The sequence below is a fragment of the Aquarana catesbeiana genome, linkage group LG13 (genome assembly GCF_042186555.1).
Source record: "Aquarana catesbeiana isolate 2022-GZ linkage group LG13, ASM4218655v1, whole genome shotgun sequence".
NCBI classification, from domain to species: Eukaryota; Metazoa; Chordata; class Amphibia; order Anura; family Ranidae; genus Aquarana; species Aquarana catesbeiana.
The window spans coordinates 18,771,041-18,784,818 of NC_133336.1; the positions used below are offsets into that span (position 1 = coordinate 18,771,041).

Genomic DNA, 13,778 nt, shown 5'->3' on the forward strand with positions numbered 1-13,778 from the left:
GGCTGCTTGAACAGTGTGGTAAAAGGTCACGTAGGCCTAGCTGAGTGTCCCTCAAGAGCTAACAAGTGTATTTATAGCAGGAACAAAGCTGGGTGAGGTTTTTTTTGTTTGAAAAAGCTGCATGTTTGATGTCCTACACCCAGGACAAGGTGTTCCACAACCAGGAACTGGTCCCAGGTTTGGTCATCAATCTCAATCATGGAAACGGAAGTTTTTTGTTAACTGAGTGTCCGTCCTAGACCCAAGGCACGCCACGACTAGGAACCAGTCCCAGGTTTGGTCACTTATCTCACTTGCAGCCGCTCCTCAAACTTTGCTGACTCAGTGTTTATCCTAGACCTGCGGCAAGGAACACCAGGAATTGGTCCTAGATTTGGTGGTCCACCTCATGCACAACCGTTTTCATAAAACTTGCTGACTGGGTGTCTGTCCTAGACCCCAGACAAGGTGCACTGTGACCAGGCATTGGTCTCAGGTTTGGTCATCTATCTCGTGCAAATCCATTCCCCCAAAGTGGCTGACTAGGTGTCTGAATAAAACCTGGAACAAGGAGTGCCATGACCAGAAATGAGTCACAGGTTTGGTGGCCCACCTCCCTCACAACTGTTCTTTAAAGATTGCTCTCTGGGTGTATGTCCTTGGTCTGCATTAAGGTGCACCATGACCAGGAATAAGTCCCAGGTTTGGTGGCCCACCTCACGCACAGCCGCTCCTCAAAGCTTGCTGTCTGGATGTCTGTCTTAGACCCTAGACAAGGCACACTATGACCAGGAATTGGTCTCATGTCTGGTTTTCTACCTCATGCTCAGCCATTCCTCCCGACTTGCTGACTGTCTTAAACCTGGAACAAGGTGCACCATGATCAGGAATCAGTCCCAGGTTTGGGGGCTCGCCTCATAAATAGCCGTTTCTCAAAACTTGCTGATTGGGTATCTGTCCTAGATCCTAGACAACGTGCACCATGACTAGAAATTGGTCCCTGGTTTGGTCATTTACCTCATGCACAGCCGTTTCTCAAAACTTGCTGACTAGGTGTTTGTCTTAAATTTGGAAGGACCAGGAATCGGTCCCAGGTTTGGTGGCCCACCTCACGCACAACTGTTTCTTAAAGCTTGCTGACTGTGTCTGCCCTAGATTTGGGGCAAGATGCACCATGACCAAGAATTGCCCCCAGGTTTGGTGGCCCACCTCACGCACAGCCGCTCCTCAAAGCTTGCTGTCTGGATATCTGTCCTAAACCCTAGACAAGGCATGCTATGACCAGGAATTACCTCATGCTCAGCCATTCCTCCAGACTTGCTGACTAGATGTCTGTCTTAAACCTGGAAGGAGAAGCACCATAACCAGGAATCAGTCCCAGGTTTGGTGGCCCACCTCACACACAGCCATTCCTCAAACCTGCTGACTGGGTGACTGTCCTAGACCCTAGACAAGGCGTACCATGACCAAGAACCAATCTTGTTTGGTCACTCATCTTACTCACAGCGGCTTTTGATTTTTGCTGTCTTGTCTGTTTATTTGCCAGTATTGAGCAATCCGTTTCCAGGGTAGTGACTCACTACTAGTGAGTGTATATAAAGGGGAAGGAGTGCCAGGAATAATAGTTGACGGTAAATTGCCACCAGAACAGGAATGAAGGACACATTTTCCAACGAGGACACTTAGATCTGTCTAATGGGGATGTCCCATAAATTTGGAAATCTATCCTCTCACTTCCTGTTAAGTTTACAGGACAGAAAGTGAAGGGAAATTGCCTTAATAAAACAGATGGGGGGGGGGGGGGGGGGAAATGTGCAGCGGTTTTATCTCTCCTCTATTCCGGGGGGGGGTTGTCTTAGAAATACTTTTAACCGCTTGACGACCGTATAACTTGCATACAAGGAGGCTCATACTCCACCCTACATAAGATCTCATTATCATGCAGTCTCAATGCTGGAATATGTTGACCTAAATACCAATCCACTGACCTGGCATTGCTTCCTGGTTTCTAATTCACTGATCCTGGTCAAATCCTGACCTTTTTTATGCCATGAGCTGCTGGAGTTATGAGCTTGGTGTTGGGGCTTTTCCATAAAAGTGATCTAGATGGCTCTAGAGCCACCTGGTCACTTTTATGGAGTGCTCAAGAGTGCCCCTCGCCTGGTTCCCTGCTGGCAGCACCAGTGGCGGTTCCTGGGCTCTACTGTTCATCCAGGGAGCCCAGGGTTGTGGGAAGCAGCTTGCCCAGTGAGAGCGGGAGGAACTCTGAACACCCGTTCCCTGATTCCTCCTGCAACTAATGTACCTTGGATGCAACACTATGTCACTTTCGGGGTCACAGCTGTTATTCCACAATTAGCGAGGATGCAGCGAATCAAGCATGAGCTGTGCTGGAATAGCTGCATTGGAGGACAGGGGAGACCTTTTCGGTTCCAATACATAATCAATGTCTACATAAAAATGATCTGTTACTAGGCCATGCTTCACAATATTGGCCTGTTGTGATAGCAGTAAATTGGGAAAAAAATTATTATATATATATATATATATATATATATATATATATATATATATATATATATATATATATATATATATATATATATATATATATATATATATATATATATATATATATATATATATATATATATATATATATATATATATATATATATATATACATCCATCCATTTTCTTTCTTTTAAATAATATTTTTAATTATCATACAGGATTTATATTTTCGCAGCGCCCCATGAGAGCAGGCAGTACAGTTGCAATAAAATTCGATACAGGAGGATATATATTATGAAATTAAAGCACACCTGTACGCACCCCATATTAAAAGCACAGTGTAGGGTGAGCATGCATATGTAAAGATCAATTGTGATGCATATATGAGGTATCGTCATGAACAATGGTATGAGATCAATACTTCCAGTGCCATAGGCTTTTAAAGTGTCCCCTATGGACAGTTTTGGATACCATCGCCTTTTCTGCAATTCCACGGGCATGGTGAATTTTAAGACTTGACATGCTTGGTATCTATTTACTTGATGCAACCCAATCTTTTTATATTTTGCCAAAAAATTGGACATTATATTGTGTTTGCACCCCGATTCACTTTTTTCTTGGAAATATGTGTTTGATAATGAACTGTAAATATTATGCAACATAAAAAATGTAAACTACCATCATTTTATTGTCCAGAAACTTTATAATGTTTGGGGCTAATTTTTAAAAAGTAATTCCTAGCAAAGAATGTTGATTTTTAACAAATGTGCAGAAAATTAAAAAAATTGCCTCGGTAGGCGAGTGGTTAATCCCCGAGGAAAGGAGATCTTTGAGCCCCAAAACAAATTGGCTGCTTGTTGTCCTTTCCATGGTCATTTACTGAACAGATAAATCATGATTGGATCATTTTGTTTTGGCACTCTCTTTTGAATGTGTACATGACATTGTCTGTCTTCTTCTGATCTATTTCCAGGCTGACGTGTGCCATGCTTATCAGATCGTCAAGAAGAACGGCATTCCCGATGAGCAAATCGTGGTCATGATGTATGACGATATCGCAGATAATGAGGAGTAAGTGTTCTGTACAGTAAAACTTCCTGACTTTGTTCTGTGTCTAGAGGTCCACTTTAAGTCCGGAGAAGTGAATGTTGAGAACCTCATCCAGAGTTGCCCTTGTATTCCCTCTGTAATATGACCGGTGACATCTGAGATGGATTGTGTTACATTGTATCACTATATAGAGCGTTTGCTGCCAAGTACGTAATCTATCCCCTCTAGATACAGGACATCTATCCTCTCTAGATACAGGACATCTATCCTCTCTAGATACAGGACATCTATCCTCTCTAGATACAGGACATCTATCCTCTCTAGATACAGGACATCTATCCTCTCTAGATACAGGACATCTATCCCCTCCCTAGATACAGGACATCTATCCCCTCCCTAGATACAGGACATCTATCCCCTCCCTAGATACAGGACATCTATCCCCTCCCTAGATACAGGACATCTATCCCCTCCCTAGATACAGGACATCTATCCCCTCCCTAGATACAGGACATCTATCCCCTCCCTAGATACAGGACATCTATCCCCTCCCTAGATACAGGACATCTATCCCCTCCCTAGATACAGGACATCTATCCCCTCCCTAGATAATTTTTGCTTTTTTCCTGTTATGTTTTATTATTTTTTATGTATTTATTTCCCATTGTACTGGGGTCTGGTGCTTTTTTTTTTTTTTTTTTTTTTCTGCATTCCAGTACAGTTCTGTGCAGGAACAAAAGTAGTATGTTGTACTCCGCCCCCCCCCCCTTCTTCTTCTTTTTTTTTTTTTTTTTTTTTTCCTTTTTCCTATTTCTTCTGGAACTAAAACGCACTGGAACGCACTGCACTGATGAGAATTATGTCATTGGAACCTGCTTTCCTTGCGTTTTTTGATGCAGAAAGAAAAAAGCTAAACTGCATGTGGTGTGAACTGGCCTTTAGGCTTTATTCACACCTGGGTGCTTTGGGATTGCTGCATACTATCTGCGATCCTGCCTGTGATTTCAAAGCGCACTACATAATGCAGGTTCAGGTGCCATTATTTTCAGTGGCGCCTTAAACACGGTGCAGTTTTTCTGTGATTGTCACGCAATTTATCGCACAAAATTGCATTGCGTGAAGCTTGTCACCCAAAAAGGAGCAGAAGCTTCTTTCATGGCGACAGGCTTCACGCAACCCAAACTTCTATCATCGGATACCACTCAAGGCTCCACCAGATCCTTTTGTGTAGCAACCGCTTGGAGTGCAGACAAGGACGGAGCTTGTCCCAGCTCTAGACATCAAAGGGAAAAGTCCTGGAAGTCGCACATCTCTTCAAAACCCCGTAAGAAGGTGTGTGAAAGAGCCTCAGCCTGGGCTCCAACTAGGCCACTCCCCCAACACGTTTCACTCTGGCAACAGAGCTTAGTCATGACGCTGTGGACAGAGTGAAACGTGTTGGGCCGTGGCTTAGTGAAACGCGTTGGCTACATGGCCTGGTTGGAGCTTGGGCTGAGGCTGTCATACACCTTACGGGGTTATGCAGAGATGTGAGACTTCCAGGACTCTTCCCTTTTCCATTAGTGATAGGTCAAGCTTCGGGCAATGGGATTTGCTGCTCAATAAATTGTGTGACAATCGCGGGCAAAACCGCAAGGTGTTTTAGGTGCCATTGGCACCTGAACTTGTGTCTTGCGATTTGTGATGCATTTCCAGATCACGGGCAGAATCGCAGCGATCCCAAAATGCCCAGAGGCAGGGCCGCTGATGAGGCAGTGCAACTGGTCCTGTTGTACTGGGCCCAGGCCTCATCAGATAAACTGGGGGGGGGGGGGGCCCTGTTTAGCTGATGAGGCCTGGGCCCAGGACAACAGGGACGGCTTTATTTTTCATTTCTGCCTATATGAATAAATTGATTTTATTATACCACAACCCTCTCCTACTTGCTTACCAGGGCGTAAATTACTTTCCCTGGGCACCATCACGTCAACAGAGGGGCCCAGGAGGTGTGAGCAGAGGAGGAACTTTTTTTTTTTTTTTTTCAGGGCATAGGCCGATAAAGTCAGCGCCACTGTTTGGCTGCACCCCAAGTGGGTGGTGTAGGCGGGGTTGGGGAGCCTCCATCAGGAAGGCTCTACGGGGCCCTGTGATTTCCAACAGCCCAACAGCAGCCCTGTACAGAGGAGCAGTGTTGTCAGCCTAGGTGAGGAATAAATCTCCTCCTGTCCTCATCTCAATAAATCAGAAGAAAATTAGAATTGCACATTGAAGTCCTAAAGAATGTGAATGTGTTCATCCGGATGGGTTCGGTATGTAAGTAGCACGCTAATAATAGAAAAATGTATTTTTGTGTCCAGGAATCCAACTAAAGGAATCATAATAAACCGACCCAATGGAACAGACGTGTATGCCGGTGTGCTGAAGGATTACACAAAGGAGGTGAGACTCCCATTTCTGATGCTGCACTTGAAGATGAGTTGCCGGCGTCCTGTACTCCCACCCGCGGTTCCTGCTCAGGGCCAAGACTGGGCGCCATCATAATAAAATAGTAAAGCACACCGCAAAAGATGAAGAAGGAATGGCAAAAAAGTCATTCAGTCCTTCAATTATTTTTTTTTATTTTATTTTAAAGGGTAACTCCACATTCGGGGGAAAAAAATTAGCAAATAAACAAAAAAAAAATATTATAGCGTTTACAATTGTGACACAAGTCATATTGTAATTGAATGTTATTCAAAATTACCCTTTCCTTTTCAATCTGCAGCACTGTAGGAATAGTGCCCCATCATTGGTGTCAGTGGGAGGAATAGTGCCCCATCGCTGGTGTCAGTGGGAGGACTGGTGCCCCATCGCTGGTGTCAGTGGGAGGACTGGTGCCCCATCGCTGGTGTCAGTGGGAGGACTGGTGCCCCATCGCTGGTGTCAGTGGGAGGACTGGTGCCCCATCGCTGGTGTCAGTGGGAGGACTGGTGCCCCATCGCTGGTGTCAGTGGGAGGACTGGTGCCCCATCGCTGGTGTCAGTGGGAGGACTGGTGCCCCATCGCTGGTGTCAGTGGGAGGACTGGAGCCCCATTTATGTTGTCCAAGAAATCTAGTAAGGGAAAATAAAAGAAACAAGTGAGGGAGTCAGGATGTAGAAGGAGGTGGAGTTGGAGAAGAAGGGAATGGCGGTCCTGAGATGGTGGGGTTCTTCAGTCTGGGTGTTGCAACGGTTCCTTATATATTTTAAGGCATGACTGTCATTTCATTCTGAACTTCTATGCTGTTTCAAAAAGATATTTGAAATCTTCACCTTCTGCTAAGATTTGTGGATCTGACTTACTCAGAGCCAATAAGGTCTTTAAGAAACACAAAGGCCAACTCTGCTCATGGTTCCTCTGCCTGAGAAGGCCATTGAGGGCAAATGGGTTTACAAAGTCTCGTGCTAAGGGTGGCAGCCATGAAAGTGAACACACGCAGCAGATCCCCTTTAAGCAATTGTCCTCCCACTTATGACCGGTATAGTCTTCTTCTCCAGAGTCTGAGGGACATAACCACAGACAGCGGCAGCACCTTCCAACCTGACCCTCCATATTTGCAGTGGGACCACAGGTACACTTTAAAGGGATATCATTGGCAGTCTAGTTCTGTTTCTAGTGGAGAGCCAACACATTAGACCCCAGACAATCTGTAGGCGGCATTAGGAATCCACCATTGCCGTCCTTTTTATACTTTGTATCAGATGTTGGGTAATAATTATGGAAGCTTGCCCAGCACTGGAAGTGTTTTACTCAACCTCCCCTTCATAGCGCTACGTAGATTTTCCTGCCAATATTCCAGCGAAGCTCAGAAAACCGGTTGGGTCACCATAAGAATTTAAATATTTTATTGGAGGACCTTTTACCCCCTGTTGCTGGTTTGACGTGGCCATTGTGTCTTTTTCTAGTTCGTCACTCCTGCCAACTTCCTGGCGGTTCTCCGAGGTGACGCCGAGGCGGTGAAGGGAAAAGGATCCGGGAAGGTGATTAAGAGGTTTGTCAATTATTATTCTTCAGTCCTTTGGATTGGGAGGGCTCATAGGTTGCTGCTTTGATCTGAAGAGGGATTACCGGCTTGAGGTGTGTAGACATGACCCAGTCGCCTATCTAACAAAGGTGTCCATACTTCCTTAAATTTGAAATCCCCCTCTTGCCCCTCTCATTAAAGCTGAATTCCAGGAATGGCAATTTTTTAATTGGTGTATTGTTCCAGGTTGGACCAGTGAAAGTATGTATGTAATCCTGTGGGATTCACCTGGAAGCCAGAAATGACTGTAGTAGGCACAGCTACTACAGTGATTTGTCCTGTGCCAAGTGGCTGGCATGCTGCTTCATAGGAGGACACTCGCTCAGCAGTGGTGCCATTCAGAAAACACTTTCAAGCTTATTAATTATTGCAAAGAGTTCTCTTGCCTGGACGAGGTGGAGATCATGACATCAACTCTTGCCTCTCCGCCTCATCCAATCATTGAATGCTTTGCATTCAAAAAGAAATGAATGGCACCCATGGCAGACAATCAACCTCCTGTGTTCACAATGCAGCAGGGCCACTCGGCGTAGGACTCTGGAGATTACTGTAGTAGCGACAGGGGCATACATACAGGGGTTGCAGGGGTCACAACCCGGCGACCCGGCCCCAAGCTCCAGGGGGGACCCCTGCAGGTCCCTGTAAATCCACCTCCTGTTATGATCGGGCTCCTGTGTGCACCCCCGCCCCACCTCATTCCCCTGCGGTGCTGTTGGGTTCCCCCTTCCAAAAAGGGAGAAAGGCTGGTGCTATGAAAGTCAGCTAAAACATTGTTTTATTATCGCATGTGAACAGCAGTCAAAAAAACAGTGCGTTTCGGCCATCAGACCATGACGGCCGAAACGCGTTGGATTTCTTTTTTTACTATGGCGTTGACTTTCTTTTTTTTGCATGGACTCTATGGAGGTTTACAGAGACTTCACAGGCTGAGTGCTGTTTTCTTGAGGCTCACCAGGCCTTGCACAGGAGGTAGAAGCTCAGATGCACCTGTTTGGGTTCCCCCTTCCCCTCTACTGCCAGCTGCTGTGGGGGGGGGGGGGGGATGTGTCAGGATGGATGAGTGGGGAAGGGGCCAGTAAATGTGTCATTTATCGGCCCCTTCTTTGTCTTTAATGAATAGAGTCGGTGATTTGTACTGATCACTGGTTCTGTTTATTCATAACTGAGGCATTGTATGCTGTGTTATCTATGCTTCAGTTTGTGAATGAACAGGAAGCCTCTGTACTGTATTCCTGTCCATTCATTCTGTGCTGCTGAGGCTTCAGAGATTAAGGGCCGTGTCCTTAATCTCCTTTCTCTGTCTCAAAGGTGAGATGTCAGAGGTCTGTTTAGACCCCGGATATCTCACCAAAGCCCCCCCCCCCAAAAAAAATTGTAAAAAATAATCAAAAATAGGAAAACTAAAAAAACTACTGATACCATTGGGGGGAATTACCAGGGTCACAAAGGTTGCACTTGCGACCGTGCCCTGGAGCTCCGGCACTTTGAGGGTGCTTCAGCCAGGGGGCCCTTTATGGTTTCTTGCACAGGGGCCCTGATGGTTCTAGTTATGCCTCAGAGTAGTGGTGTAATTAGTGGTGTCTACTACAGGGATTTCCAGCTTCCAGGGGGATCCCACAGCTATGGTATATACAGAGTTACATTGGTTCAAGCTAGAATAACGTTACTATATAAAAATTGCCATATCTGGAATTCACCTTTTTTAAAGTGGAATTAACCTGTATCTGAGCATCACAAGCTGAAAATGTTATTTAGCGTAATTAATTTGTAATATTTAAAGCCAATATAACCTGTAAATGTGTTGCATGAATTAGAGCGGAGACTGCGAGCCAGGCCTTCTCGTCCAACATCAGTGCCTGACCTCACAAATGCTCTTCTGGAAGAATGGTCAAACATTCCCATAGACACACTCCTAAACCTTGTGGGCAGCCTTCCCAGAAGAGTTGAAGCTTTTATAGCTGCAAAGGGTGGGCCAACTCAATAATGAACCCTACGGGCTAAGGCTGGGATGTCATTAAAGTTCATGTGCGCGTAAAGAAGTGCACACCCTACTCACAAGCTGCTTACCAGCTAGTAAGACCTCAAGATGGAGGTCTGGCTGCGCCTTATAATAACCCAGTGGGATGGATGCCATGAGTCGAGATTCCAGGAAGTCACCACACAGCCAAGGCAGTCCACATCAAACTCAGTATGGGATGGAAACAGAGGAGGAACTATTAATGTAGTAATTTAAAAATTCTGACTTTTAATAAAGGTTAAAACTACTTACAACAAACAGGAGTAAATTTGCATATAACGCATGCAACACCCTGGGCGTGATGACGTCACTGCTGTGAATCCAGCTGACGCGTTTCGTCCAATAGACGAATGTCATCAAGGGGTAATGGAGTATTTAATAGCATAATTTTTTATATTTAAAGCAAACACCCCCATCCATCCATGTCTCCATGCTTTGTTTTGTTGTGAAATCACTTTGGAAAAGCACCCTCCTATCATTTCTGGCTGCAGCCATCTTGAGTAAGGGCAGATGACTCATGTGATTTACTTCCTGAAATCCATCTGCCCTTAGCTCAGGCATGTAGGCAGGAGTGTGTGCTTAGCTGAGAAAGCCCTCCTCCAAATAAAAGAGAAAAAAAATGCCCCTGAAGACACCTGGGATGTATGACATCATTTTGGCCTAGGCCAGAACCCAGCAAGACACTGGAGAAATGCGAAAAAAAAAGTTTATTGCAAGTAAATATAATATGACAGCTCTGCACAGCTTTCAGTTATAACATATGACATCCAGTAATTTGGGTAAGTCACATTTTTTTTATTTTTTCTGTTCTCTTGCAGTGGACCTAACGACCATGTCTTTGTCTACTTCACTGATCACGGAGCTCCGGGTCTGTTGGCCTTTCCCAATGATGACGTAAGCATCACCCCAACCCCCCCACCACATCCCACCACAGCCGCTCGTACCATTTCCCAATGCCTTAATTCTGTCCTCTTTCATTTCTGCTGGGAGGAAAACAGAGAGGAAGCCACATTTCAGAGATGAGACCCAGCTGGTGCTTCTCCTAACCTTTTCATGTCCTCCTTTATATTACTTCCCATAGAAGATCATTGTCCAGTCCAACCAATATAGAGGACCTTTACTCAGAAAGTGAAGATTTGCTGTTTTATAGGGCAGTGGTTCTCAACCCTGTCCTCAAGCACCCCCAACAGGCCATGTTTGCAGGTTTTCCTTTTATCTTGCACAGGTGCTTTAAATCAGAATCAATAGCTTGGTATTTTGGACAAGCTATATTATCTAAGAGAAATTCCCAAAACATGGCCTGTTGGGGTTACTTGAGGACTGAGGTTAAGAACCACTGATAGAGGGGACATCTAGAAATGTTAACCACTTCCGGACCACCCGCTGTCGTTATACGCCGGTACTTTTGACTTTGAATACCATTGTTATGGCAGCAGATAGCTTCCATAACCCCGGTATTTTTTTTTTTAAACGGCGGGCGGTCTGCTTTCAGGTAAAAGTGGTCCCCGTGGCGAATTTGTCGCAAGATCGGTTTTATCGGTGGCGGGAGAGGTGCCCACCCCCCCCCCCCCCGCCTCCCACCGCGTCTCGGTTGTCTCCGCCGCTTACCAGAGCTGTCGGTAGCAGCGGGGACAATCGGGTCCTTTCCCCTCCTGAGGCATGAAGTCGAGTGAGTGAAAGATGGCCCCCCCATTCGACTCCATACCATTGGATGACTGAAGCAACGTCAAGTGTCACTTCCGCCCAATGCTCTTAAAGGGGGGGAAAAAAAATAATTGAAAAAAAAAAAACTTTTTTTTAAAATTTTTTTTTTTTTTTTTTTATTGCATTTAAGTGTAAATATGAGATCTGAGGTCTTTTTGACCCCCAAATCTCACATTAAGGAGGTCCTGTCATGCTTTTTTTCTGTTACAAGGGATGTTTACATTCCTTGTAATAAGAATAAAAGTGATCCAAAAAAATGTTTTTTAAAGGGACAGTGTAAAAATAAAAAATAAAATGAATAGAGGAAAAAAAATTTTAAAAAAAGGTAAAGCGCACCGTCCCGCCGATCACGCGCACAGAAGCGAACGCAAACGTAAGTCGCGTCTCCATATGTAAACGGTGTTCAAACCACACATGTGAGGTATCGCCGCAAAAGACCTCTGTAACTCAAAACGGGTAACCTGTAGACCTTTTTAAACGTCGCCTAATGTAGATTTTTAAGTGTCGCAGTTTGTCACCATTCCACGAGCGGGCGCAATTTTGAAGTGTGACATGTTGGGTATCAATTTACTCTGCGTAACATTTATCTTTCACATTATAAAAAAAAAAAAAAAATTTGGATTAACTTTTCTATTTTCTTTTTTTTTTTTTTCTCATGGTTTTAGATGGATTTGTCTTTTAACATTTTTTTTCTAATAAATTATTGAATATTCAAAAAAAAAAATTCATGAAAAATTTATTAGAAAAAATGTTAAAAGACAAATCCATATAAAACCATGTACAGTCTTGACATGGTTTTAAATTACTTTGTCATTTTAGCATTTTTTTTTTTTTTTTTTTTTCTAATAAAATAATGCATTTTTATTGACATTTATGCTATTAAAAAATCATTATTAGAAAAAATGTTAAAAGACAAATCCATATAAAACCACGTACAGTCTTGACATGCATTTATATGGCTTTGTCATTTTAGCATTTTTTTTTTTTTTTTTTCTAATAATGAATTTTTATTGACATTTATGTTATTAAAAAAATCATTATTTATTAGAAAAAATGTTAAGACAAATCCATTAAACCATGTCAAGACTGTACATGGTTTTTATATGGATTTGTTTTTTTCACTCTTTTTTTTTTTTTTTTTTTTTCTAATAAATTCATGAATTTTTCATGAAATGTATGCTATCTTGTATGAAGCACCAACAAAAATCTCAATATTTTTTTTTCTACTTTTTGGTTGTATTTGATTAGTACGGGATGCAGTGGTGTATCTTGATGACTCGCCCACAATAATTAAAACCTGCACTATAATAAATGTTTGCTTTTGGGTTTACTATCACTTTAACATTACACACACAGCTGTGTCCCTGTTCTGAAGCGTCATAATTAACATAATTCATACATTGTGTCTTTGGTTGTAGTAATCCTTAGACTTGTTGTTCTCCATTGCAGCTCCACGTTGAAGACCTGAACAGGACCATTCAGTATATGTATGACCACAAGATGTTCAAAAAGGTAAGTGCCCGATGGTGTCCTAATAAGTGGCCAGTTTTTATGATCTGCAATGGGGGGGAGATTTTTATTAAATTGAAGAGCGCAGAATCTGGTGTAGCTGTGCATGGGAGCCAATCGGAATCTTAACTTTCTCATTTAGAAAAAAAACCCCGAAGCTGATTGGTTTCTATGCAGAGCTGCACCAGATTTTTAATTCCCTGGGTCTAGTAAATCTCCCCCAATGTATGAGTGTCAGTGGCGTCCCGAGCACTGTGGGCCGCCCCCCCCCCCCCCCCCCCCATCCATGCATCCGGCCCCTTTCAGGATGCCGGACTCATGGATTCCTATGGCGTGGGGTGGGAGGGGGGGGTGGTACTTTTTTGAAGCACCTGATTAGAGCCAGAGGCTCTAATAGGCTTCAAAATAGAGTGGTCTCGGGACGCAGAGAGTGCCCCCCGATCACACCCAATTGTGTGACGATTAGCAAATTAATTTTCGGTATTTTCACACTAACCTTCCTCCCTGCCAATCAGGAGGCAGGGCGTCAGATGCTGCCAGAGCTGCAAACTCCGCGAGGGAGGGGGGCTGCGTATGATGGGCACAGGTGCCTGCGTTTGGGCACAGGTGCCTGCGTTTGATGGGCACAGGTGCCTGCGTTTGATGGGCACAGGTGCCTGCGTTTGATGGGCACAGGTGCCTGCGTTTGGGCACAGGTGCCTGCGTTTGATGGGCACAGGTGCCTGCGTTTGATGGGCACAGGTGCCTGCGTTTGATGGGCACAGGTGCCTGCGTTTGATGGGCACAGGTGCCTGCGTTTGGGCACAGGTGGCTGCGTATGATGGGCACAGGTGCCTGCGTTTGATGGGCACAGGTGCCTGCGTTTGATGGGCACAGGTGCCTGCGTTTGGGCACAGGTGCCTGCGTTTGATGGGCACAGGTGCCTGCGTTTGGGCACAGGTGGCTGCGTATGATGGGCACAGGTGCCTGCGTTTGATGGGC

General features: G+C 44.5%; 1 protein-coding gene across 1 annotated transcript in view; it reads left to right on the forward strand.

Moving 5' to 3' along the window:
* LOC141116507 (legumain-like) overlaps positions 1-13,778 on the forward strand; it is a 45,801-nt gene that overhangs the window by 18,689 nt on the left and 13,334 nt on the right. The window contains exons 3-7 of the mRNA XM_073608882.1: positions 3,467-3,564; positions 5,880-5,961; positions 7,449-7,534; positions 10,403-10,478; positions 12,738-12,800. Coding sequence (XP_073464983.1) covers positions 3,467-3,564; positions 5,880-5,961; positions 7,449-7,534; positions 10,403-10,478; positions 12,738-12,800 — 405 coding nt within the window. The remainder of the gene's footprint in view (positions 1-3,466; positions 3,565-5,879; positions 5,962-7,448; positions 7,535-10,402; positions 10,479-12,737; positions 12,801-13,778) is intronic.